The 27836-nt window shown below is 46.5% G+C and overlaps 1 protein-coding gene across 4 annotated transcripts in view; it reads left to right on the forward strand.

The window, feature by feature from the left end:
• The first annotated feature begins 9288 nt into the window (after window positions 1–9288).
• AZIN2 (antizyme inhibitor 2) overlaps window positions 9289–27836 on the forward strand; it is a 28320-nt gene continuing 9772 nt past the window's right edge. The window contains exons 1-9 of one of the 4 annotated variants that reach the window (XM_016150519.2): window positions 9289–9413; window positions 9507–9627; window positions 10309–10515; window positions 12037–12210; window positions 19260–19432; window positions 20398–20523; window positions 21290–21455; window positions 22673–22835; window positions 24035–24147. In XM_016150519.2, coding sequence (XP_016006005.2) covers window positions 10411–10515; window positions 12037–12210; window positions 19260–19432; window positions 20398–20523; window positions 21290–21455; window positions 22673–22835; window positions 24035–24147 — 1020 coding nt within the window. In that variant the 5' untranslated portion in view covers window positions 9289–9413; window positions 9507–9627; window positions 10309–10410. The other 3 variants (XM_016150516.2, XM_016150517.2, XM_036218149.1) reach the window with 3 other exon arrangements.

Below are 27836 nucleotides of genomic sequence, written 5' to 3' on the forward strand. Positions count from 1 at the left end.
GTAAAAGACACCGTGATTTTTGCCTCTCTGTCTTTCGTGTCACTCACTCTGGGGGAAGCCAGCTGCTATGTAATGAGGATGCTCATATACAGAGAGGCCCATCTTGTTGGAACCGAGGCCTCCTGCCAACGGCCACATGAGTGAGCTTGGAAGTGAATCCTCTAGCCCCAGATAAAATCTTAGATGACTGCAGTCCTGGCTGACAGCATGATTGAAATTTCACGGGAGACCCTGAGTGAGAACCACCCAGATATACTGTTCTCGGATTCCTGACTGTCAGAAATGGTGTGAGATGATGATATGTTGGTTGTTTTAAGTTGTTATATCTGGAAGTAATTTGTCATGCAGCCACAGATAACTAATACATTACTCCCTGACATCTGGGTCCTTAGCTGGAAAGACTAGAATAGAAAGGCTGGGGCTGGAATCACCTGGAGGCTGCTTCATTCATGTGGTTGATGTCTGAGCTGGGATGACTTGAAAGCCCAGCTGGCACTGTCACCTGGAGCGCCTACATGTGGCCTGTCCACGTGGCTTGGCTTCTCATAGCATAGCATCCGGGCTCCAAGAGGGAGTGTCCCAAGAGAGAGTGTCCATAGAGTGAGCTTTCCAAGAGACCAAGGAAGATGTTGCAGAGTTACTTTCTGCTTCACCTCTGAAGTCAAGTGTGGCAACTTCTGCTGCATTTTATTGTTACAAGTGAGTCACCGAGAGGCCAGCCCAGATTCAAGGGCAGGAGATTTGACTGGTTTTCTTGATGGAGAAGTGATAGCGTCACATTGCAGAGGAGCAAGTGTGATGGTGGCCATCTTTGCAAAGTACAGCTGGGCTTACCTACCCTGCCTCAGGGAGAGGAACCAATCTATTGTCCCCTGCTCTGATCCTCAGGGAGAGGAGGACAAGGGGCTTTTTTATACATCCACACAGCCAGAAGGGGTTGGAGCAGGGACTCACCATCCCGCCCCCTAAGTCAATGCTCTAGGGGCCCTGGGATCCCGGAAACCCTCCTGGGTATTGGAACCTTAGCTGTGGTCTCCTCAGGTCCCTGTCAAGGGCGAGGCCAGTGTGAGAGAAAGGGACTGGAGGGAGGTACTCACACGAGGCCGCCTGGGACTCAGACCCCTGCCTGAGGGTTGAGGCTAGTTGTCAGGTGCACTGTTTGGGTGAAAGGGGAAGAGAAACAAGAGAGGGAGAATCAGTTTTCACTTTTTTTTTCAGAACTGTCCCTAGTTAGTGAGCTTTTCAGTGGCCAGAGGGTGACCTCCAGGGTAACAGCCTTGGACTCACTACCCCTTGATGGTTCTTGGACCGAAACCCCCTCTCTGTCCTGCAACCTATGATTGGAGAGTCTCCTGAGCTCCTTGGGCCTGCACGCTGGGTCTTGGAGTGATTTTCAGCCCCTCTTGAACAGGTGTCCTGTCAGTTTTTGGCCTGCCTTGCCCTTCGTCTTTCTGCTGACCCCTACTTCCCATTATGCTGCACTTCTCAGTCCCAAGATGTAACAGTTCCCAGCAGCTACTGAGTGCCAGTCACTGAGCTCATGCCGGGGACACAGGAATGAATGAGATACACCCTATGTCCTCAAGCAGGTCACAGTCTGGTAGAAGGAGAAACATGAGGAGTTAACTACCAGAAGTCAGGTAAAGGAACATTTAATAAAGATAAGAATTACACAGAGGTAAGAGTGCCTAACTCAACAATAAAACAGAATGAACCACTGGTACATGCAACGACATGGGCGAATCTCAAAATCATCACGCAGAGCAAAGAAGCCAGACACTATGTGATTACATTTTTATGAAGTTCTAGACCAGGCAAAACTGTGGATTGTGTATATAGATAGAAGTTGCTTAGGATGAGGGGGTTTGGACTGGGAAGGAAAATGAGGTGATGGATGTTCTGAGGATGAGGAATATTTTGAGGTGATGGCAATGTTCTGAACCTTAATAGGAGCATGGGTTATGTGAGAATATTTGATAGTTACAACTGACTATACAATAGACCTCAGGGCTGTGAATTTCACCATGTGTAAATTATACCTGTGATGGGCAGCGTTCGAAATAGTCCCCCAGTGATTGCTGTCTTGTGTGCACGCCCTTGAGCAATCCCCACTCCCACATTGTATCAGGTGGATTAGGTTGATCTATGTGGCTGATAGAATATGACAAATTGATGGTATGTCACTGCAGATACTGTTGTATCTCTGTCTCTGTCTCTGTCTCTCTCTTTCTCTCTCTCAGATCCCTCGTTCTGAAAGAGGCTGCGTGTTGAGCATCCCTATGGAGAAATGCATGTGGCAAAGGAACTTAAGCCTCCTGCCAAGAGCTATGTGAGTGAACTTACAGTAAGTGGATCCTTCAGTCTTAGTGAATGCCTTCAGATGTCTGCAGCCTTGGCTGACTGCTTGACCACAAATTCATGAGAGACTCTGAGCCAGGCCACCCAGCTAACTGCTTCCTGATTCCTGACCCTCAGAAATTGTGTGAGATAATAAATATTTGTTGTTTTAAACTATTAAATTTTGGGAGTTGTTTTGCAACTATAAGCAATGAATACAATATTTTGATAAACTAAACATGTCTGAAAAACATCTAAGTGCTCCTGGTCTAGATGGCTCTCCCAGGGACCTTCAAGTGCTTTCTATGACTCAGACTTTTGGGTTCAGTCTCCGAAATGGAAAGATGAGGGGCCTGGAACTCCATCTAACAGGAATTGGTATCTCCAAAATCTCCACAGCCCAGCAGCTAGACACACAGTGCCCAGGCCCATACGAGCTATGCAGAGAGGACTTCAGAAATGCTCCTCTCCTGCCCTGCCCACCCCGTGCCCGTGAGTGCCTGCAGAAACCACTCAGGTCTCAGAAGCTAATAAGAGCTACTATTTTGGGAACACTTTCTATGTGTCAGGTGATGTGCAAAGTGCTCTGTATTTTTTAATTAACTAATCCCAACAACCCTCAGAAGAAGATATTACTAAACCTATTTTATAGTGCAGTAAACTCAGAATGTTGAAGCAAATTGCCAAGATCATAGAGCTACCAGGGTGTGGCAGCTTTAGATTTAAATCCAGATTTGTCTGTTTCCCAAACTGAGAGGCAGGCAAGCTGCAACCCTGGACCTAAAATTACTTTTCTCATCTATTCCCTGTGAGAACAAACCACACTTTCTGCCCTCAGAGAAAAGGCCACAATCTCAATCCAGATTCCCTAGGGTGATGATAGAGATTGGAGGATGATATTCGAGCCACTAAGAGTCTCAGAGATCATGGGAGTCATAGAAGAGGAAACCTAGATCCAGAGAGGGAAGTGATTTTTCCAAGGACCACCTGACCACAGTCTCTGCATCTCTGATTGGCCGGTTGACTGGAGGCACATAGATGTTGTATGGTTCCATCAGCAGTGAGGGGAAGGGAGCACAGAGCCTGGAGGTACAGACATAGCTGCCTGGCTCCACTCTTGGGGTGAATGAGCAGCCTTCAAGAGGAGAACATGACTACTACAGCAATTTAGAAAGAGGTCCAGCTTGGGTCAAGCTTGCATGACTCAGTGTTCAGCGCCTTGACCTCTACCCCTGTGAAATCTCTTGGGGAACAGAATGGAATTCCACCACCTACCCCATCACACTGTGCTGACCCTCTTCCTGAGCCTTTGACCCCTGCTGGCTGATCCTCAGCTCAGGTCCCCAAACCCCCCTGTGGGGCTGCTTCTTCCATTCTGCTCCTAGCAGTATCCCTCTGACCCACTGCTGGATTTTTCTCCTCTGGCCCCCTGCAACCCTGGCTCAGGGTAATAATATTAACAGCCACTACTTACAATATATTTATTAATGTATGTGCCAAGCGCCAGGCAAGAGCTATTACATGCTCATGAACTCCTTGCGTCAATTCTAGGAAGTAGGCACTCTAATTATGCACATTTTACAGATACATAAAATGAGACTCACACGAGATAAGTAACTTTGCCAAAGTCATACAGCCAGTAAGGTTTGCCCCAGGTATTTATATACCCCTGTAGTTTGTTCTCTTGTTATCTAGAGACAGCATAGCCCTTCAGCCTAGGTTGTTTTTTGTCCCACCCTACCTCCCTGCCAGAGAGGGATGGCAGTGAGAGCCATATGTCTTCTTTCAAGGGTACACAGCTTCGACCTCTCTTCCAGCTGTACTGCAAGTTTCTTTAGGCCAGGGTGTCTCCAAGTCTGGTTCCTGGGCCAGGAGCATCCGTATTACCTGGGAACTTCTCAGAAATACATATTTTCAACTTACTGAATCAGAAACTCTGGGGTGGGGCTTGGAAATCTGTGTTTTAACTAGCTTTCCAGGTGATTCTGATGCCCATCCATCTGAGAACCACTGGAGAATACAGAAGAGTCAACAGCCCTTTCCATGCCATTCCCAGGTGACTCTGGATGCAGCATCTGAAGAAAGTGATAATTTTCAACTGAGTATTTTTTTTTTTTTATTTGGTGGTGGTGGTTGTATTCTCATCACATTTGTCAGAATGACTCAGGTCCGGCTTGAGAAAAAGTGAAGTCCTTAATTGTTGCACGCTACTATTTTTTTCAGATTTGTGTTCAGCCTAGAAGAGAGTGAAAATAAACATCAAGAAATCCAAACTACCCAATTCAGCATCTTAGCATTTTGTCCGCCTAGGGAAAGGCTGTGACTCTAATCCCACATTCAGTCAACACACTTGAGTTTCGCCTCCTCGTTGCCAGGTCCTGGGCTGGGTTCTGAGACACAGACCTGGCCTATGTGCCAGGGAACAGAGATACCTCACTAATAACTAAAATTCGGAGTTCCAAGGGTTGGGGTTCAGGATCTGCTCTAACATGACCCTGGCCTTTCAAGTTCCTCACCGCTGCACAACCGAGTTTGAGTTTAGGCTCTGCCACTTGCCAGCTGTGTAATACTGGGTAAATCACTTGGCCTCTCTGGTCCTCAGATTCCTCCATTGTGAAATGAAAGTAATAATTCCCACTTTGCAGGCTTGTTGCGAGGATGGAGGAAACGTGTGTAGTATAGAGGTGACATTCACTAGCTGTGTGACCTTGAGCAAGTTAGCCTCCCTAGCTTGTTCCCCATAATGCTAATAGCGCCAACCTCATAGGCTACATGATAGTAAGTTCTCTGGCAATGTTCGTAGCTATTATTATTATTAAGCACATAATACAATGCCTGGAGCATAGTAGACGGAGCTCAGCAAACTGTGGCTACTGTTATTATTAGTTTCCACCATTAACTTGAAGACAGCTCTGACCTTACAATGCCTAAGACTGCTTTTAGCTTCCGGTTTCTGATTACTTCATGGTTCCCATCTCCCTGAGGCATTCAGGGAGTTGCAGTGCTGACTTCGGGTTGATGCTCTTTATGCCATTTCATTTCGTATTTGAGTCTGAGTTCAAGACTCTCTCAGGTCTCCTGCTATTTGCTCTTGGCCTGGTCTCTGGTTTCATGCTCCAGAACAGAGCCCATCTCACAAGCATAAAGTCAGTCGGACCAGAGTTAAGCCCCAGCTCTGTTGCTCACCTTAGACAAAAGATTTAACTCCAATTTTCTCATCTGTAAAGTGGGGCTGATAAGGCCTGTTGATGCTATCTAAAGATTAAATGCAATCATGTTTGTAAACATTTAGCATGGTGCCTGTCACACAACAGGTAATAAATGTTTGTTTACTTCTCTGTCCACTTTGCCCTATGGAGTAAATGCCGTAATTATTCTGAACTGGCATACCGATCTGTAAAAGGGGGAAATAACCTTTTCTACTGTGTGAGTCTCCATGCATTTCCTAGTCTCCTTTTCTTCTTTAGTATTTTTATTTTATTGGGGGCAAAAATGTACCTACCCAGCTAGATACTACATCTTTCCACCTCCTTCAAAGCTAGGTAGCACCATGTATCTGTTTTCACCAAGGATATGAAAAGAAGCGTTGGATGATAGTATGAATTGAATTGTGTCCCCCTCAAAATATGGGACCTTATTTGGAAATAGGGTCTTTGCACAAGTAATCAAGTTAAAATGAGATAATTTGGGTGGTCCCTAATCCAATGACTGGAATCCCTATTAAAAGGAATTTGGACACAGACACATACACAGTGAAGATGATGTGAGGACACACAGGGAGAAGACAGCCATATGACTGGAGCGACGCATCTACAAGCCAAGGAATGCCAAGGATCATCAACAAACCCCGGAAGCTGGAAGGGGCAGGGAAGGACTCTCCCCTAGAACCATCAAGGAGCATGGCACTGCTGACACCTTGATTTTGGACTTCTAGCTTCCAGAACTCTTTTAAGCCACCCAGTTTTTGGTATTCCAGCAGCCCTAAGAAATTAACACAGGTGGAATTGGGGGATGGCCACTTAAAGGGAGGTTTCCTGCTGCCTGGAATGTGCAGAGTTGGTGTTTAAAATCTTTAATAATCAGTATGGAGATAGGCACTGATCAATCAGAAATGACACTGACCACAACGTCTGGTCACACCGTGTATACTGGTTAAATATTAGCCTTGGGAATGTGGCTGGAGTTACAGCAGCCATTTTGGACCATGAAGCTAGAAGCTAGGAGCTGAGGATGATAGAGTTGAGAGGAGATGCCTTGGTTCCTGATGAATTTGTGGAGTTGCCACACCAGACTTGGACTGTTTACCTCCAGTGTTAAATACTACAGATGTGGTAGACTAAACTTATGTTTGTTTATGGTTCTGTTGTTTTTGGCCTTCTATTTTCCTCAGCCAAACCTAAATTTAACTGACACCCAATCCTATGAAGTATTGGGCATCCTGAATAAAATGATCCACAGGAAAGTATTTTTCAAACTCTCCAGCTCTATGCACAAACAAGACATTTTTATTATTGCAGTGTTTCTGACTATAATTATGATTGATTTAGGAAGAATAGGTTGAAACTGATGGACATGATCCTGGCCAGAGATCAGAGGCTCTTCGTCCTACTTCAGCAACATGTTCTCAAGGGCTCGACATAGTATCCATGAAAAACAGGGGCACGAGAGACTGGCAGGAGAGGAGCTGCCTACTTTTGGACTAAATGCCAGCAGGATGACTGGGTGACTTTTGTTGGGCAGGGGCCAGAATGCTCAGCCACTGGTTGGCAGTTAAGCATAAAGGTTAAGTGTCAGGACAGATGGGTTTAAATCCAGGCTCCACCCTTACTTTGCTTTGTGACCCTGGGCAAGTTACTGAACTTTTCTGAGTCTCAGATTCCTTATCTGTAAAATGGGAACAATTATAGCCCCTGTGACATAGGGTTGTCATGGAGATTCAGTGACATAACATACCCAGTAGGGAAGAAGATTAATCCAGTTTATCTGTATCTAGTCCACTAACCCTTAACAGATCACAAATGGACAGACTGGATTCTGGTTTGTTCTTTCTTACCTTTATTGATTCATTCAGGAAGCATACTGCATGTGCCTATTACATGCCTACTATGTACCAGGTGATGAAAAGAGCTAGTGAGGTAGACTTAGACCATGGTATGACATTCAAATACAGCCAGCTCAAAGAATAGTTATAAAAAAAAGTGAGGTAAAGTTTATTTGAGTGCTCTTTCCCTCTTCTGACTATCATCTTTTCTTGAGGGGTCTTTTCAAGGTTTCATCCATAGCTGTCTTGGACTCCTTCATCCCAATCAGTAGATGCTGCTTCTCAGGAGGACCTCAGTCACTAATCCATACTACGGTGCAAATGACTACAAATATCTCAAATCATGGACCCCTTATATAAAGCCGACTGCCTCCTGAAAGGCTGTTCCTATGCATAGAAAACAAGAAGGTTCTAAATAGAAATCATTTAGTCTGAATGCTCTCAGTTCATAGGGGGAAATCAAGCCAGACAGAAGTGACCCTGATCTAAGCAGGATGACCCAACCAAGGACACCCAGAAGTCATGTGGCCGAGTTGGGCAGGGACTCCATGGACACTGCTTTATACCATCTGAGTATGTTATGATTAGGTTGTGCAAGGTGCCCTAGGGAGATACTGAGGCAGGACTAGAAAGGCCTCTGTCTTTCAAGAAGCCTACAGCTTGACTGAGGACATAAACACATATGTTAGACCAAAAGCCCTTTGGCCCCACTGATTTGAAATGCTGCCTTCATTGTGTACCACATTCTCCAATATGCATGAGACTATTCTAGAATTTTCTTTTCTACCACCATCTCTTCCTATTAGTACTATGGTGTTTCAAAGATTATAGCTTTATAAAATACTTTGCTATCTGGTAGAAGTTCTCTTCTTTTTAAAGAACGTCCTAGCTGTTCTCATATGATTACTGTTCCAGATGAAATTCTGAATTAGCTTTTGAATAACACAGATATTGAATCCTCATCAGCAGTCTTGTTTAGGCCAGTCACTGGGCACTCTGAGGAGCCAGGCGCTCGGTTCCTGCCCTTGAGAGTTCACAAACTCGTTGGGAAGCATAACCAAACAAGAGGTGTAAAGAGACAACTGGAATCTCACTCTGTGAGTAACCAGAGCCAAAGGAATGAGGAGTTCACACAGACATAAGGGCTATGAGTTTCATCGTTCCTCCAGGCTAGGCATGTCATGGGAAGCTCAACAGCGGAAGTGACATTATACTGGACTTTGATAAATGAGCAGAGTTTGTCAGGTAAAGCAAAGAAATATCTTGAGTTGGGGAAGTCAGAGAATGCTTACCTTCCCTGAAGGAGACACATTTCATTTGAGAGTTGACAGGAATTTGCTTCATGCAGAGGGTGGAATGAAGGGAGGAGATTGCCCTGAGCTGGGAAATCCATAAGAAGGCTCCCTGAAGGCATTTTAGCTGGGTTTTGAGTTGGATGATCAGAGAAGATGCTGGAAGAGGCAATTAGAAAAGTAATACAAGGAGATGACCTTTGACCTGGACTTCGAGGGATGAGTGAGCAGTTCGCCAGAGGAGCGGAGGTCGACACAGAAAAGGCTTCTCGGAGCAAATAGAAAACCTCCTGGCTTACTGCCCATTTTCTTAAGATCTCAGATCCAGGATCTAAGCGTCCCACCGCATAGACGCCCGGGATTCTGAGGTAGTAGCCAGTCGGTTCCGGTGTGGAGTAGCCGTGGACCAGGACTCAGCCCGGAGGACTGAGGCTCAGGTTTGTTGAGGTGCCCAGCAGAGCTGAATGCTTTATGTCGGAATCGACCAATGGGATGGCAGCACCCGGTTGCCAGGGTTACGAGGGATGATGGAGGCGGGGCCTAAGCACCAGGGGCGGGGTCTGGGCGGGGCTTATATAAGCAGGCGGCGACAGGAAGGCGGGGCGTGGGGGTCGGTGGCTGCTGGGCGGGCGGGGCGCAGGCCGCGGGGCCCGAGCCGGGGGAGCGAGCGAGCGGAGGCGCCGAGGATCCGATTCACTCGCTGGGGAAATCTATGGGCCGAAGCCGTGTAAATGCGTTTTAAGGCGAGTGCTGGGAGTGGCTCCGGGAGCCTCAGGGTACGGGCGCGCTCGGCTCCAGTGCTGACCTGCTCCTGGCCCCCTCCTGCCTCCTTTCAGCAGGGGCCTCGGCTCCGCAACTGCCACTCCTCCTCGGGGTGTTGCACAAGTTTCGAGGTCACCGGCGACCCCCCCTAGCAGCGCGCCTGGCACTGGCCCCCGCGAAGGAAGACGGGGCTTGGTAAGGGTGTTGGGGATGAGGGCGGCGGGGGCGGCACTTCGGCCCTACACTGGGGAGGGCTCACCCGGCCCTTTGGTTCTTGCCCGGGAGCCCGCGTGGCTCCCGGATGCACGCTTAGAATTCTAGCTCGCTAGCACCAGCCAGGCCCCCATTTACAAACGGTGAAACTGAGGCTCTGGGAGGGGACGGAGTGTACCCAAGGTCACGCCACGTAGCAGAGAGCGGACTCGAACTTAAGCTGCTGCTCTGGGGCTGAGATGCCTGAAGGAGCCATCCGCAGCCTTTTAGGTGGGCGTGGTCAGGACTGGGTGCACCCTGGAAACTTGGCCACTCGAGCTTCTCGGCTTCCCTGCTACCTTGCTATCTTTCTTTCTCTTTTTACTAAAACCCGAATTTCAGAACTGGAAACTCTAGAACAATTCATCCATTTTACGAGTGGGGGAAGAGACTCGGAGAGGCAGTGGCAGACAGCTGGGCATATTAATGCCTTGTCCCAATCCAGGATTCCTGGTGGTCCCTACCCTTCCAAGTGAACCGAAGCGCCTCAGGCTTGTGTTGGGGGCAGGGTGTGACAGAATTGGGCGTCCTGGCCAGGAGAATTGCGGGGGTCAGCGACCAGCCCCCCTCCTACACCCCCATTCGGCACCCAGGCCAGCGGCCCTCTCACTCTCCCCTTGGCAGTGTGTTGCATACTTTCTAAGGCGGCGGCGGCGGCGGCGGCAGCGGCGGCGGCAGCGGCGGCGGCGGAGGCTCCATCCAGCCCATCGGCTCCTCCTCCTAGGCATGGCTGGCTACCTGAGTGAAACGGACTTTATGATGGTAGAGGAGGGCTTCAGCACTCAAGACCTGCTGGAGGAACTCACTCTGGGGGCCTCACAGGCCACCACGGTGAGGGGCTGTGAGTGGGGGTGGGTCCCTGGTTCTCTGTGCAGGCCCTCTGTCTCCTCTGAAAGGGCCCCTGGGACCCTCATCTTATTCTTTCACTGATTTGGTATTCAGTCCTTGCTATTTGCAAGACATCCCGAGTTTCCAGTCCCTGCCCCCAAATCCTCCCCTCTTGTTCCCTTTCTTGGTAATAACACCACAATCATCTACCTAGCCTTCTAGGCCAGAAACTGAGAGCCCTTGCTTCCCCCACCCCCGCCCCACATCTAGGTATCACCAAGCTCTGTGGGTTCAGCCTCCTTAATTACTCTCCAGTGTGTACCTCCGGAATCTCACTTTGTAGTTCAGGCTTCATCTCTCTAAAAGCCCCCCAGCCTCCTCCCGGCTTCACCCCACCCCCTCCCACGTAATCACAGCTCTGCTCAAAATCATAATTCTTTGTCTGTTCCCCACTGCCTTCATAGCCCCATTCCCGGCTTCTCCCATGGTATATATTATACGCCAGAGCTGAATTGCTCTGCTTGTATGTCCTAATGATGCCATGTGCTCTGGTATCACTCCTGTGCCTAGAACACCCTTCTCCCAGGCTCTCTCCCTCTTACCTATTTCTACTCATTCCTTTTTACTTACCTTTTCCTGATCGCCAGCCAGATTTTGTATTTTCTTTCTCCATAGGCCCCTATTTCACTGTGTAGAAACTCCTGTCAAGCATTAATCAAATGGGCTTGATTGCGTAAGGGGTTCTCTTCTAGACCCAAGTCCCTTCAGGGTTAGATCCCTGGTCATCTCTGGTCATTGCTGTTCCTTAGCATAATATCAAATACCAAGTGGGCATTCATTAAAAAAAAAAAAAAAAGGCGTTGCATAAAGGAAAACTGAGTTCCAAGGAAGATCTCAAGAATGTGGTCTCACCCATAGCATCATGCATGTTTGCCCTCAGCATACCTGTCATGGCCACTTGTCCACAGGCATGGATTGTAGTGGCAGTGGAAGTACCTCAAGGCTTCACTGAGAACCAGTATGTGAAAAATAGTGGGCTGTAGGCCATAGCTTTGGCTTTCAAGGAACTATCCTTTCCTGAAGAAGACAGATGCAAACCCAGTTCTGATACTTGGGAAGCAAGTGCAAAACGCCGCAGGAGCATTAAAGGCAGAGTTGCCTTCTTGGTTTGGGGGAAGTGATGTTCCACCCGAAACTTGAAGGCAGATTAAGAATTTGCCAGACACAGTAGGAGAAGGGTATTCTATGCAGAGGGCATGGTGGGAACAGAGGCATGGAGGTGGGAATATAAATGATCCAGTCTGCAACTGCAGTAAGGGGAGGGACTGGGGCTGGATCAGAGGGTCTGAATGCCAGGTTGGGGAATTTGCCTTCTGCCCTGTGTGCTTGGGGAGCCCTAGGGAGTTTGGAGCAGGGTAGCTTCATGGCCAGAGCCATTTGAAGCAGGTATCTGGGAGGACTAGGGATGGCACGCATAAGGAGGGAGTTGGGTGGGGTCTCACATTCACCCTTCTTGTTGTGCAGGGTGAGGTCGCTGCCTTCTTCGTGGCCGACCTCGGTACTGTAGTGAGGAAGCACTTCTGCTTTCTGAAGTGCCTGCCTCGAGTCCGGCCCTTTTACGCTGTCAAGTGCAACAGTAGCCTGGGCGTGCTGAAGGTCCTGGCCGAGCTGGGGCTAGGCTTCAGCTGTGCTAACAAGGTGAGCCCCTGCCCCAACCAGCACACTGACCCTTGCTGCCTACCGAACACGCACATGACTAGGCTGCTATGGGTGGGCCCTGGGAAGGCAGGAGTGACCTGCAGTTGGCCCATGTTCTTTGGGGAGGTCCACTCACTTGGACAGGATTTTAAGGGGTGAGAGAAGGAGTAACAAATCTGGTATTTGCCAGCCTTGAAGTTTCAAATTGGAAACTTATGTGTCTCTCGGTGGATGGTTTTTGTTTTTTTTTTTAAATGGCAGTTTCAAACTTCTTGGCATAGAGCTATTCATGGTATTCTAATTAAAACAAAACAAAACAAAAATATTCTCTTATCTTTGGTTTTATTTTCTTTTATTTTTTATAATCTTAATCATGTGTGCCTGTACATTTTCTTAACTAATCCTTTTAGACTTTTGTTATTGTTATCAATTCTAATTTGAATAGTTGTCTTACTTCCCTCCTGTTCTCTTTAAATTTATTTTACTTATTTACTATTTTTTAAAATTATCCATTGAGCTCCTACAAGGTGCTAATCACTGTGCTAGGTGGGGCTGGCAATACAGTGACGAGTAAGACAGACTCTCCCCTCCTTAAGTTGAATGCTTAGCTTATTTATTTTCATCCTGTTTTTACTTGATAAAAGCCTTTAAGCTATCAAGTTTCCTCAGAGTACAGCTTTGGATTTATTTATTCACTCAGCAAACGTTATGGAGTACCTACTGTGGGGCCTAGCACGATTCTTGGTTGTGGTTTAGCAAGTGAACAAAACAAAACAAAACAAAAAAGGCTCCTCCTTCACTGGGGCTTGCTTTCTAAGGACATGTTAAACAATGAAAATCTATAGTATTTTAGATGGTAAATGCTGTGGAGAACATTAAGAAAGGGAAGTAGGGAATGTTGGGGGAGAAGTTCGCATTTTTAGAAAGTTTAGCCAGGGAAAGCTTTGCTGAAATTTGAATATAGACCTGAAGGAAGCAAAGGATCAAACCAGGGGAAGAGGATTCTAGGCAGAGGGAACAGCAAGTGCAGAAGCCCTGAGGTGGGAGCAAACCTGGTGGGCACTGGTTTGTGATACCGTCATTGCTGTTATTTTTGTAATGGTTCGTAATGATTGGGGGGAAACCCTTGGAACCTCCCTTGAAAACTACTTTTAAGTCAATAATATGGCTGCGTGTTGTGAGGAGAGTTCAAGAAAGGATTCCTGGGGGAGCAAGGAGGAGAGCTAGCCTAGGCTGGATGACAGGGCTGTGGGATTCCAGTGGGAGACAGGTATGTACCAGGATGGGACAGTCAGAACAAGCAGGCTAACCTTCATCAGAGACAAATGTTAATGCTCTTATTGATAGATGAGTCTCCCTTTGGTCATCTGCAAAGCCCCTCTGCATTAGTTCTTGCTTTGCACACCTAGTTTCATGCACGTGTCACATAAAGCCCTGTGAGGGGCATAGGGAGAGAGATTGCCATTTTGCAGTTGAGGAAACTGGAGGCCAACTAACTGCACACATCTTGCTTGTAGCAGAGCCTGGCCTTGTCCCTGTACATGCTGGGCCTCTGCCCTGAGCAAGGAGGAAAGGGACCCTTTTCCAGCCCCCTGGGTCTAGGGGTGAAGAATAGGACCAAACCCCACAGACTAGAGTCCTCTGCTTCTGTAAACCCAGAGGTGGGCCCCTTGGCCCTTTAGCCTCAGGGGATGGCCTTCAAAGGGCAGAGTTGTGGGATATTAGAGCTTTGAAAGTCTTTGAAGTCAGCGGGAAGTTAAAAGCATCTACCGTTTGCTGAGTGCTTCTGTTGTGCCAAGCACTTTGGCAAGCATTTTCTGTGTATGATCTCATTTTATTTTCGCAACAACACTGTGAGGCAATTGCTATTGCCATGATTCTGACAATAGTCCTATGAGGAAACATTTAACATATAAGGAAAGGAAGCACAGAGGTTGGGTGACTCACTGCAAAGTGGTTGCTTGAGTATGGTGATGGAGTCTGTGATCCTATTGCTGCTGTCTTTTCCAAGGTCCTGGGGATGGGATGGCTGAGCTGGGACTAAGCTGGTGACAGATGCTAGCTAACCTTGGGGGCTGGGAGAGGCCAATTACCCCTCCTGGTGGGTGAGATCACACAGACCTTTGCATGATTTACTGAGAGGTGTCTGCGGGACGCCCAGCTTTTCTTGGAAGTCCAAGGCTGCCCTCTTCTGGTCAGCCATAGTTGGTAGCCACACTTAGCAAAATGCCTTTGCTGAGGGCTTGGTGTGAGCTGCGGCAGGATGTACAGATTTGCAACACACAGCCTCCGGGGTCAAGGGCACAGGCCACACTTTTCACAGGGCTCTGGTCCATTCACCTTCTCAAGGCTCTTATGTCATCCCTTCTGCCCTCATCCCTTGCCCTTTCTTGCTGTCTCCCGTAGCATACTTCCATCTTAAAAAGCTTTCCTTAGACACACCATCATCCCTCACCCCATCCCTTATTCCTCATGGCCAAACGGAGTTGTCTGCACTCGTGTGTCTGCATTCACTTGTCCCTTTCCCTTAGTACCTACTCTTTACATCATTGCTTCCCAACTTCCTCTTACCAACATCCCCAGCGATCTCCAGGATCCAGAGAGCACTTAAACCTTTATTTTCAGTTATTCAAATAATACATGGATTCATTCACACACGCCTCAGAGTAGGACATCAGCTTTATGTCTTCAGAGATAATCGCCATTATGAGTGTGAGTTTGGTGGGTATAGAGTATTTAAAAATGTGAATATGATCCATGGGAAATATACAACATATCTTGCGATTTTGTAATAAAATATAAAAGATGGCCATGTGGTATATACTGTTTGGCAATAGCTTTCAAGCAGTTTTTAGAGCTCTCCATGTTGATGCATTTAGACGTTGCTTGGGACACACCTTGGTCCTTTTATTATCTGGCCTCGAAAATATTCAACACAGCAAAAATTTTTTTTGTATGGTGGTAAGAACACTTAACGTGAGATCTGCCCTCTTAACAAACTTCTGAGTACACAGTACAGTATTATTACCTGTAGTCATGATATGTACATCAGGCCTCTAGAATTTATTCTTGTATAACTGAAACTTGATACTCACTGAAGAGCAACTTCCCATTTAATGACAGTCTTTTTAAAAATACTCAACATTAACAGATGTTCCTACTTTTAAAGACTTTGGAACTATGTCAGATGAAAGTGAATGATGCTCTGTGCCTGCCCCACCCTCACTGAGTGTCTCTGACATTTGAGACGCCTCCTTCCACCTAGACACAAGTTGTAGGACAGGCTTTGCTGTGACAGGAATGGCATTATGATCTCCGTATTGTTCTGCCTCTTTCGGAGACATTCTGTCTCCTCACATGTCCGCAGGTCCTGGGTGCCAGCTTTTCCTCCTCTTCTGCTGCTCTCTAAATGGGAACTTTCCTCTGGATTCCACCTCAGGCTCCCTTGACTTGTAAACCCTCCCTCTGTTGAGGGAATTTCATCTCGAGACTCCATGGCTTTAAATGGCATCAGTAAGCCACCACCTCCTACGTGTTGCTCTCCAGCCCAGACCTATATCACCAGCTGCTGACTTGATAATGAAACAGGATGCCCGGAATCCAGTGTGTTCAAATGCACTCATGAGCTTCTCTTTGAGAAGAGTCCCTCAGTCTGCTGGGCATGGAGTCCCCTCAGACATCCTCACTCTGCCTCCCCACGTGTAATTCACCACCAGGCTTGCCAGCCCTGCCTCCAGAAACATGTCCTCTGCCTTTCTAGTGCAGCCTCTGCCATCTCTCCCAGGGCATTTGTGGCCAGTGTGCCCACGATCCTTTTGGGCCCTTCCTCAGGCTGTTGTCACATGGTAGCCAGAGTGATATGCTTTCAGACATTGCATTTAAAATGCAAATCTGGCCATGTCATGTCCCTTCTTGAAACCCTTCAAGCTGTTTCCCATCATTTGCTGGGTAAAATATGCCTTCTTCATTTCTCCACTGGCTCTGGCCACCTCCCTCCAACTTACCCCCTGTTCCCACCACTGTGCACTCCCTGCCTGGGCGGTTCCACCTGCCTAGACCTGGATCAGGCTGAGCACCTTCTGGCCTCAGAACCTCTCCAGAGGCACTTCCTTTACCTGATACATTCCTTCCTTCTGTTTCGGCTTGGCCGAGGCCTCCTGTGGGGCTCAGCTTAAATTTCTAACCCTTCAACAGGCTATCTACCCCTACACCCAGTTCTCCCCATCCTGCATTCTCTCTAGTATCCTGTACTCTTTCTTCACGCTCTTATCCATTTGTAATTTTATTGCTATTCAGTGTTCATTTGTTTCTGTCTTCCGCATCAGCCTGAAAATTCCACAGGGTCAGAGACCCTGTCTGTTTTACTCACCACTTGTTTTCATTAGCACCTGTCAATAGAGCCTGGCAACTCAAAAGATGCCCAAGAAATATTTGTTAATTCAGGATCGAGGTTGAATTCTTCTTTACAGTAAGTACTGTTGTTAAGAGCTGGTATGCTCAAGTCGGACAGTCCTGGGTTAGAATTCCAGCTGTGCCACTTATAAACTGTGTTTCTTTGGACACTTAACTTCTCTAAGCCTCTGTTTCCTATACCATAAGAATATTATGAGCATTAAATAAGAATGTATATAAAATGTTTAATGTCATGGTAGGCATATGGTAATCATAACAATGGTTATAGTTTTCCTTTATAAAAATTTATTTTAAAATTTTAATTGACATCGTATTAGTGTCAGGCGTACAACATAGCGATTAGACATTTATATACCTTACAAAGTGATCACCATCTGTCACCATGTACAGTTATTATAATATTGTCAACTGTGTTCCCTACGCTGTACTTTACATCCACATGACTAATATTATAACTGGCAGTGTGTACTTCTTAATCCCCTTCACTTTTTCACCCAGTCCCCTAACCCCTCTCCCCTCTGGCAACCATCAATTTGTTCTCTATGAGTTTGTTTCTGTTTCATTTGCTTGTTTATTTTGTTCTTTAGATTTCACATGCAAGTGAAATCATACGGTGTTTATCTTTCTCTGTCAGACTTATTTCACATAATACCCTCTAGGTTCATTCATTTTGTCACAGATGACATGATTTCATTCTTTTTTATGGCTGAATAATATTCCTGTATATGTGTGTGTGTGTGTGTGTGTGTGTGTGTGTATCATCTTATTTGTCCATTCATCTATTGATGGACACCTAGGTTGCTTCCATATCTTGGCTATTGTAAGTAATGCTGCAATGAACATAGGAGTGCACAGGTCTTTTCGAATTAGTATTTTCAATTTCTTCGGATAAATACCCAGAAGTGGGATTGCACGATCATGTGGTAGTTCTATTTTTAATTTTTTGAGGAACCTCCATGCTGTTTTCCATAGTGCCTGCATCAATTTACAACCCATCAGCAGTACGTGAGGGTTTCTTTTTCTCTACATCCTCACCAACACTTGTTATTTCTTGTCTTTTCGATACTAGCCATTCTGATAGGTGTCGTTGTGGTTTTGATTTGCATTTCCTTGATGATTACAACAATGGTTCTTATTTAAATATTTATAATCAAAGCTAAATGGCAGGTCCCCAAAGTGTTAGCATTGTTTCTTCCTCTCGCTCGCATGGCGAAGCAGGATACAGAAACACTTTTCATAAACACTTAGACTCGGGGTCTTTGGAAGCAGGCTGCGGTGGCAGCAATTCTAGGTGTGGAGCTGGACCTTTGTGTTCCACTCTGCTACTTACTGGCGGACCTCTCCAAACTCAATTTTGTCCTCTGTAAAGCGTGGTCAATGAATATTTCATAGGATAGTTATAGGCATCGCCCGAGATAGTGCACATAAATACTTCTTGCTGAAAAGTTGATAAATTAAAACCAGAGCCTTGTTACAAACTCAGGATCGCTAAAAATGGCCCTATGTCTTCTACCGTGTTTCAGAAATGGCTTCCGTCCCTCGATCGTGGAGAGTCAGACCTGAGTGTGAAAGTTGGTTCTGCCACCTACTTGCTATTTGCTACACAGTCTCTCTGAGCATCAGCTTCCTTCTCTGTAGGATGGAGCTAATACTCATGTGATGCCGTTCTCATAAGGAGTAAACAAAAGTTTATCTAAAGTAAGGGTTGGCAAGCCGTGGGTGGTGGGCCAAATCCAGCCCCCCGATGATTTTGTAAAGTTTAATTGGATCACAGCCATGCTCATTCACTCGCACATTGTCTGTGGCTCCCTTGGTGCTACAATGGCCGTGGAGTAGTTGTGACAGAAACTGTGTGGCCTATGAAGCCTACGCTATTTACTCTCTGGCCCTTTTTAGAAAAAGTTTGCCAACACCTGATGTAAAGCATTTCATTGAGTACCTGCTCGTGGTAGATGCTCAATGACCATGGTTGCTCTCATCACCATCATTATCATGATCTGTATCATTAATGCAGCAATCAGGTGGAGCAGTGTTCTGTAAAGGTGATGAAGAAGAGTCCCTGTGGGGAGAGGGGCTCTTTGGAGTCACCCAGCACAGTGCCATGCATACGGCAGGCCTATGTCAAAAAGACTCGTGGTTTTGTGAACTTTCTAATACATCAGGTTATATTCTTTAAACGTTTAAATCTGCCAGGAAAATGTGTCAGCAGTCTGTTGTGAGGGCCACCAGGAGTCCATATAGTGCCTTTGTGTGAATTAGAAAATGTACACCTTCCTTAAAACACTTAATTGTTACAATAAATACACTGATTTTGTTAGAATGAGAAGATGCTTAACTGCCAGGAAGTTGTAATAAATATACAAATCTACTATGTATTCTTTATGAATGGAATCCCCCCGCCCTTTAGGATTATGCAGTGTGCTACCTACATGGCTGTACGTGACAGCTCTGCCTGTCAAAGAACGGTGAGCCAGCCTGAGTCCTGATTTTGTATATCTATTATCTAAAAGTGGGGCTCCTTTCTTATGGACCTCTGCATGCATAGCTGTGACTTTACCCCTCATCTGTGCTTCCTTGGCCTCTGTGGGCCCAGCAGGCCCTGCTGCCTCCTCACCACCACCTTTGGGACCCCACAGGCAGAGATGGAGTTGGTCCAGCGTATTGGCGTCCCTGCCAGTAAGATCATCTACGCCAACCCCTGTAAGCAAATTGCACAGATCAAGTATGCTGCCAAGCATGGGGTCCAGCTGCTGAGCTTTGACAACGAGATGGAGCTGGCAAAGGTGGCGAAGAGCCACCCCAGTGCCAAGTAAGCTGAGAGCTGCTCGTGGGGAGGTGGAGGGGGTGGGAGGAGTGGAGTCGCAGCTGAGGACCATGACCTGAACCTGGCCACGTCCCAGGCGGTTGGGGCAGGCACCCCTGGACTGGACCCAGGAAGCCAAGGACCGACTAAGACAAAGGCAGAAATAACTGATTACAGCCCAGGCAGAGCAAAGCCCGTGACGTTACGGAGGTCAAAGTCATGGCTGAGAGAGCAAAACGGGGTGGTCAGGAAAGCTTCACAAAAAAGGTGACGTTCGAGGTGGGCTTTGAGTAGTGAATGGAATCTGGGGAGGGTGCAAACGGTGTATCAGAGTGAACCGCATAAGCAAACACACGGAGGCTGGAAATAGCATGGGGTGTTTGAGGGATAAGCTGAAATTTGGTGTGGCTGGAACATACCATGCGTGAGGGGTGAGGGAGACAGTGAGTGATGCTGGTCATGGGGCAGGGACCTGATGCAAATGGGCTTTACAAGGGGTCAGGGCTGGACAGTTTGCTCAGACTGAGGCTCTCATGTGGTCACTTGACACCCAGGGCATTCCAGGGAGTAGCCTCGGGGTGAAAGGGAGGCCAAGATGTGGGCCATTCTGATTCACCCAAAGTAGCTTGCATTTTGCGTATTTTGCATGATACTGGGATTCTCAATAAGACTGTGTTTAAAAAATTGTTCCCTTCATACAAAAAAACTTGGAAAAACCTGGCTGGTGTAGAGGCTGCTCAGGGGAGAACCGGCGAGGTTAGGACCAGGGCAGGGGTCCAGAGATGTTTAGGGGATGGACTGAATAGGACTTAGAGTCTGACTGGCTGGCTGTGCAGGGAGAGAAAGAGGTCGGGGGGCCTGTGGAGTGTGGCAGCTCTGAGCCATGCACATTCACACCCTTTGACTCAGAGAAGTGGTTGGGGTGGGGAGGAGGAGTCCACCCAGTGGAGGTGCCCTGTGTGTCTCCTCAGGATGGTTCTATGCATTGCTACCAACGACTCCCACTCCCTGAGCCTCGATTTTGGAGCGTCACTGAAATCCTGCAGACACCTGCTTCAAAATGCCAAGAAGAGCCATGTAGACGTGGTAGGTGTGAGGTGAGTGCCTGGAAGCCCCACCATCCCCACCCATGCCGAGCCCGCTGCCTCCTTCCCAGCGTTTCATCAGTTCTGTATGAGACCTCCCCCATGGCCTTCAAGGGGGGCCTGGTCCTGGGCCTGGAATTGTGCTATTTCAGAGTTTCCTCTCTTTGGAAAGAATGTTTGAAGTGTCCTGCTGCCCCAACCCCACAGCCCCCAGGGCTTGTCCCAGAAGGTTCCAGGAAGGATCTGGCTTTGCAGGAGTCTTACCTGCCTGTAGGCCACACCTTTGCCCTGCTTCAGGGAGTAGTAGTGATGACTTAACACCATAGCTTTCCTTCATTCTGCACCTAGTACCAGAATGCCAGGCCCTGTGCTAAACATTTCATGTACATTATCCCACTGCCTTGTGAAGTCTTATCCCCACTTTATAGACAGGGAAACTAAAGGCCAGGCAGGCCATACTGCTGACAGAGGGGCACATCCATGTCTGGCTGACTCTGGGGTCCCTGCCTTTATGCCAGAGAGGGAGGCATGGCAGGGGCAGAACGGAGGGGCGGCAGGGGCACCAAGTGCCAAGGGACCTTAGACCTAGTCTCCTGTCCACTCCTTTCTTGCCACTTGGCCCTTGGGAACACATTTAACCTCTTAGGCTCTCAGTCATTACATCTGTCAAATGGACAGCATGTCCGATGTGCCTGCCCAGTGTGCCTTTCCTGGCTGGCACTGAGGTGGTGGCACCTGGGGCCCTAAATGTAAGCCGAGGCTCTTCCTTCCTTCCCAGTTTTCACGTTGGCAGTGGCTGTCCTGACCCTCAGGCCTATGCTCAGTCCATCGCAGATGCCCGGCTCGTGTTTGAAATGGGCGCCGAGCTAGGCCACAGGATGCACATCCTGGACCTGGGTGGCAGCTTCCCTGGAGTGGACGGGGCCAAAGTGAGATTTGAAGAGGTAACCCTGGGGTCAGAAGTGTCTCGTTGTGGTCTGTGAGGGTGGGGGCAGGGCGGGGAGCGTTTTAATGAAGATTGGGATCTCACTGTGAGCAGGTCCTATGTGCTGCATGCTGTGCTTGGTGCTTTACCTGGATCTTATTATTAACCCGTGTTACATCTGAGCAAATGAGGCTCATCAACATTACGTTACTTCCTGAGTGTGCTACAGAGCTGGCTGCACACCCGGCTCTGCCTAACTCCAGCCCATGCACATATTTGAGGTTCAACCAGGCCATATCTGCATATGTCAAAGAGCTCTGTTCACCTTCACGTGGGCTGATGAGGGATCAAATGGGAGGGCAAGGAAAGGAAAAGCCAACCCTCTGTCCACTCCCAGTCCGTCTGTCTCCTTCTCATCTGTGAGATGAAATCAAGAAAAATGTCATCTGTATCCCCACTGCAACCACTAGAGGTCGCTTCTCCTTAGTAAAAGCCTCGTCCTGGAATATCCACATCTAGGAACTGACCCTAAGAAAATAGTCCTCTATGGACACAAAGAATTAGCCTCAAAGATGAGCATTGCAGTTTTGTTCATCACAGAAGTCAGGTGGACATCCCTGGTCCATCTAACACTTGGAGATTGGTTAAATTATGGAACATCCTTATGATAAATCACTTGCTCACATGGAGAAGTCATTCACAGTCTATTGAGTAAAACATTATACAAACATGTATAAGACTTATCATGTATATATTAGAAATAGTGTTTGTACAATAAAAAAGATTAAAGGAGCTACTCCAGAAAGTTAACAATTATTAGGTTAATCTGGATGAGAGAATTAGGGATCATTTTGATCTTTTTCCTTTTCGTATTTTCTGAATTTTTTTTTGTAAAAGAAAACGTGTTACTTAAGAGACTAGTTATTTCTAAAACAAAGTTCTGCATCACAGCTCTGGGATCTGAGTACCAAGTGTTACTTTAAAAGTGTCTCTTCCCACCATGGGACATTTGAGAAGGGTGATTTACACAGGCACGAGGGGTTTGATCTCGCTCCGTCTCCCGCCTACCTTTTCGGCCAGCTGTCTGCAGTTACCAGCTGGGGCCTTAGCAGCTGCCAAGTCCTTCTTCCTGAAATCAAAGAGGCTTTCAAGAAATAGACTTGAGGCTGTAGTGAGTCTTCAGCATAAACCCCACATTTCAAAAATATAACCGTCCCCTCATCCTCCTATCACCAGATTGCTTCCGTGATCAACTCAGCCTTGGACCTGTACTTCCCAGAGGGCTGTGGCGTGGACATCCTTGGCAAGCTGGGGCGCTACTACGTGACCTCGGCCTTCACCTTGGCAGTCAGCATCATTGCCAAGAAGGAGGTTCTTCTGGACCAGCCTGGCAGGGAGGGTAGGCGCCAAGTGGGCAGCAGAACCCCATTTTTCCCTGAAGCTAGGGACTGGCTGGCTGAGCAGGGTCTGGTTTTAGGCAGCGAGGGAATCGAGGGAATAGATTCTTGCTTTAGAGAAACTTACAATCAAATCCCCTCACCCCCAAGATACTTATTTAGCATCTTCTTTTTCTATGAATGTTCATATTTTATGAAGATTAAGATCAAAATAACCTTAGGGAGCATAGATACTTTATTAACCCCATTGTACAGACAAAATTGAGAGCCTAATACAAATGAATTGCTTAATGGCCAGTAATAGGCAAAGCCTGCATTTGACCCCATGTTTGTCTCCTCTCCTAAGTACCAGCTCTTACTCAATATGTCTCATAACATCATGAAAACAATTAACAACAACATACATTTCTCTAAGCCCACTTTACTATGTCAGAACATATGTATGAAGAGGTTAAATCACCAGCCCAAGGTCACACAGCTGATAAGGGATAGTTCTGGGATTCAAGTTCAGGCTGGGTTGACTCAGGGCATCTCTGCCCACACTGCCAACGTCAGTGCTCTTTCCTGCCCTTCCAGATAGGTCGGTGCTCCTGGCAGCCCTGTGAGTGAGACATGTCAGGGTCTCTGGTCTTGGGGTTTTGCGCTCTACTCCAGGACCCTCAGGCAGGCTCTCCTGGGGTCTGTGTGCTCTTCCCCAGAGAGAATTCATATGGAGGGGTGGTAGGCTTCAGGTAGAATGTGTGTGCACAAGTATGTGTGTGTTGGGATGGCATTCTTCTGGCCTTTTTTATAGATCTGGGGGATAGTTCTATCTAGTCCCACCAGGAGACCTGGCTTCTTGTTCCAGTTCATGCACTGCCTCAATCTTGTGCCTTTGAGCAAGTGGCTTAATCTTGTGCGGTCTTGAGTTTGGGTGGGCTGCTCTTCTGCCTTTGCTGGGGGCAGGCACTGAAACGCTCAGATGCAGGTAAGGTGTGTGTCCTGGGCAGGGCTGCTCAGTTGCAAGGGTGAGTGTTCCCAATGCTGCAGTGAACTTCACATCACAGGGGAAGGCAGGAACCAGCCCACCGTTGAGGAAGAGGCAGCGCTTTCACGTCAACAACCTATCAACCCAGTGGAGCCCAGCACTGTGCCAGCTCCTTAAACTCCCACCCCCTCACCTTGCTGCTTGTCCTGCCCCTGACCCCTCCCCTCCCTGCAGAGGAGACTGGTTCTGCCCCCAAGACCATGGCGTACCACCTGGATGAGGGCGTGTATGGAATCTTCAACTCAGTCCTATTTGACAACACCTGCCCTGCCCCCGTACTGCAGAAGGTGAGCCTACCCCACGGGGGCCTGTTTTCAATTGTGTGGGTGAGTTTAAACAACACTTTGTGTGTGTCATCTAATTTTTAAAAAGTAAAACATATTCATTGTAGAAAGTAGACAACAAGGATGAAAGGTTCTCACTCATAATCCCAACACATAGAAATGGACTTTTCGAACATTAAATTTCTTTTCAGTCTTTAAAAAAATGTATCATACTTTTTCCCCATAAGGTCAGGGTCATATTGTTTTTGTAAACTGCTTCTTTCCCACTTATGATGGGGTGTGTAGCTCTTTCCATGCCATTAATTTGACACAGGCTTTTTGATGACTGCAGAGTATTTTTACCAATCTAAATCCAGCGGTTGGCCATTTGGTTTCCTGTTTTTGAGCATTGTAAGTATATCTTGACATCCATCTCTGATCATTGCTCTGGGGTAAATTCCTAGAAGTAAAAAGAAACAGTTCCTCTTTTATGGTTTTTTTCATATTAGCAAGGGAATGATAATAGGCAAAACATTTCTTCTGGCCTTCTGAATTCGGCCCTGGGTTAAGGGGAAGAAAAGGGAAAGACAATCAGACACACTCTGTATTTTCACACGTCCTGGCTTTTGTTTGTGCAGTAGCTCTTCTGAGAAGGAATTTATGTGCCTAACCAGCACCTAGGTCATCATGAGCTCTCAAAACCAGCACTTAGGTCATCGCAAGCTTTCAATGTGTGTGTGTGTGTGTTTTTTTCCCTTTCGTTTCCATTCTGTCTAGTTTTTCAAGGCCCAGGGTCATCCCCTCTTTAAGCTATTCCTGCCCCTCATCTGCTGTAGGCACAGGGACCCCCTCCCTACTTCCCTCCTACAGGCGCCAGCATGGTGGGTCCTCATTCCATGGTTGTGTTGTTAAATATGATGGTACAGGAATGTCTGTCTAGTAAGCCTACGTGATGTGCTCAGGAATTCAGTTTTCTACTGTGATGCACTAGCATCGCCTGCATTCTTGTGGGATCCCCACGTCCTACTGCACCCGGAAATGACCAGGCCAGCCTAGGCCAGCCAAGCCCCGGGTTATACAGCAGGCAACAACTGTTTCCCAGTCCCCCTCCCCCTTGCAGTACCCCTGCTCCTGTTATATGCCATCCCTGACTCACTCCCCATTTCCTCCATCAGCTGAATAGATAAGCCGGACTGTGGTCCCAGCCCACTCCCTCACCCCCCTAGCCCCTACTTCGCTGTTTTAATTAATCTCCAGTTGGTGTTCCTGACTTGGGCCCCAGAATGTTACTGACCTTCTCTGTGGTGTGTGTTGCTTCTCTGGATGATGCTGAGGATTTTTCTTTCAGGCTGTCAACTACTTTTGAGTCCTGTAATGTGACCATACCCAGGGTGGGACCCACAGTCTGGCTGTGGAGACAGACATTGTGCAAATGACAGCACATGTGATAAGCTAGCTGCCACTGTGCTGGAAGTGTGTCAGAGGGGCCCAGACCGGCCGGGGGTTTCTGTGCCCTCTTCCCTAGAGAAGGTCTCCTCATTAGTCATTGTGGCAGCTTTGCACCCCTGTTCTTTGCTCCCAGGAACTTTGTTTTTGGACCTCAGATATAAAGTTGTATTAAACATAATCCTTGGTTAAAGGTATCTTTCTCATCATTGGAGCATGCTTGGCCTTGATTTTGTTTTTGTTTTTAATTCAACGTACAGTTGATTTCCTTCAATATGCAAAGCATTGTGCTGAGGTCTGCTGGGTAGAAACGTGTGTGTGTGTGTGTGTGTGAGAGAGAGAGAGAGAGAGAGAGAGAGAGAGATTAGTATACAAGCTATAACAGTGTCAAGAGAAAATATGAAAATAACTACAGAACAAATATTAGATTTTCTTCAAAGATATTTTAGTATGTGTTGCTAAATGACAAGGACTTTAAAAAAATCACATTACTCTCGCCAAACTAAAAACTGAACAATTCTATAGTATCCCCCCATCATCCGGTCTGTGTTCAGATATCCCCAGCTGGCTTATAAATGTTTTTATAGTTGATTTGCTGAAATCAGGAGCCAAAGAAGATCCATACATTCCATTTGGTTGATTTGTCTCTCTCAACCAATTGGTTTCCCCAATCTTATTTTTTTTAATTATATTTTATTTGTTGGTGAAATCAATTTGTTGGTCCTATAGTTTCCTGCATTCTGAATTTTTCTGGGTGGCGATTTCCCCGAATTTCCCTTCAGTGTAGTTGAATGTTTTTCAGTGCCCTGTATTTCTTTGAAACTAGGTAGTTAGAATTAACGGTTTCAATAGATAACCAATGTTTTTGGATAAAAATGCTTCATGAGAAGGGAGGTCTTGGCTTTTTTTTTTAGCGTAGTAAGCATTCTTACCATTTACTATCTCATCCCTCTGTCTCTTCCCCTGCAAAGTAACCACTACTTCTACTCGGGTTGTCTTTTCATATAGTTTTTTTTTTCTTTTATGTATATTATATATAACTATATATCAAACTGTATAGGTAGTTTGTTTATTGTGGTAAGAACACTTAATATGAGCTCTATCCTGGTAACAGATTTAGAAGTGGATAATACAGTGTTGTACAAAGACACAGCATTGTACAGCAGATCTCTAGAACTTACTCATTTTGCAGAACTAAAATTTTATGCCCATTGATTAGCAATTCCTCATTTCCCCCTCCTCTCGGCCCCTGGCAAGCACAATTCTATTCTTTGCTTCTGTGAGTTTGACCATTTTAGATAACTCACATAAGTGGAATCATGTAATATTTCTTCTTCTGTAACTAGCATAGTTCAGTTAGCATAATATCCTCCACATTCATCCATGTTGTTGTATATTGCAAGATTCTTTTTTTTTTTTTATAAGGCTGAATGACATCTCATGTGATGTGCATACCGTATATTTTTTATCCATTCATTTGTTAGTGGACATTTAGATTCTTTCCACGTCTTGGCAAATGTGAATAGTGCTGCAATGAACACAGGAGAGCTAATATCTCTCAGATATCCTGATTTCAATTATTTCGGACATATACCCAGAAGTGGGATTGCTGGATCATATGGTAATTCTATTTTTAATTTTTGAGTCACCTCCATACTGTTTTCCATAGTGGCTGCACCATTTTGCATTCTCACCAGGGTCCACTTCTCCACAATCTTGCCAACACATGCTGTCTTTTGTTTTTTTTTGATAATAGCCAGCCTAACAGGTGTGGATGATATCTCATTGTGGTTTTGATTTGCATTTCTCTTATGATTAGTGACATTGAGCATCTTTCTATATACCCATTGACCATCCGTATGTCTTCTTTCCTATCATTTTATCACATCCAATGTATTCCTGAAATGTATTTATAATTTATTCTACTTATTCTTTACTTTACATGAAGGGCGTTATGATGTATATAACCTTTTTGGACTTTTTCAAAACCTTAATATCACAGTCTAAGTTTCCTCAATACTGCTGTCTGTCTCTACAGTTCGTTCGACTATATTGTACAAAACTCTGTTGGTGAATATACTGCAGCTTATTCGTCCTCTCTCCTCTCAAGGCGTTTGGATTGTTTCTAGATATTTGCTACTGTGAATACTGTAGCTGTGAATATTCTTGCTAACATCTCTGTGACACATGAGCAAGGAGTGGAATTGCCGAGCATAGGGCATGCGAAGGTTTAGCTTCATGAGCTCGTGCCAGACTGTTTTCCAAAG

Source organism: Rousettus aegyptiacus, unplaced genomic scaffold (genome assembly GCF_014176215.1).
Source record: "Rousettus aegyptiacus isolate mRouAeg1 unplaced genomic scaffold, mRouAeg1.p scaffold_m13_p_1, whole genome shotgun sequence".
NCBI lineage: Eukaryota > Metazoa > Chordata > Mammalia > Chiroptera > Pteropodidae > Rousettus > Rousettus aegyptiacus.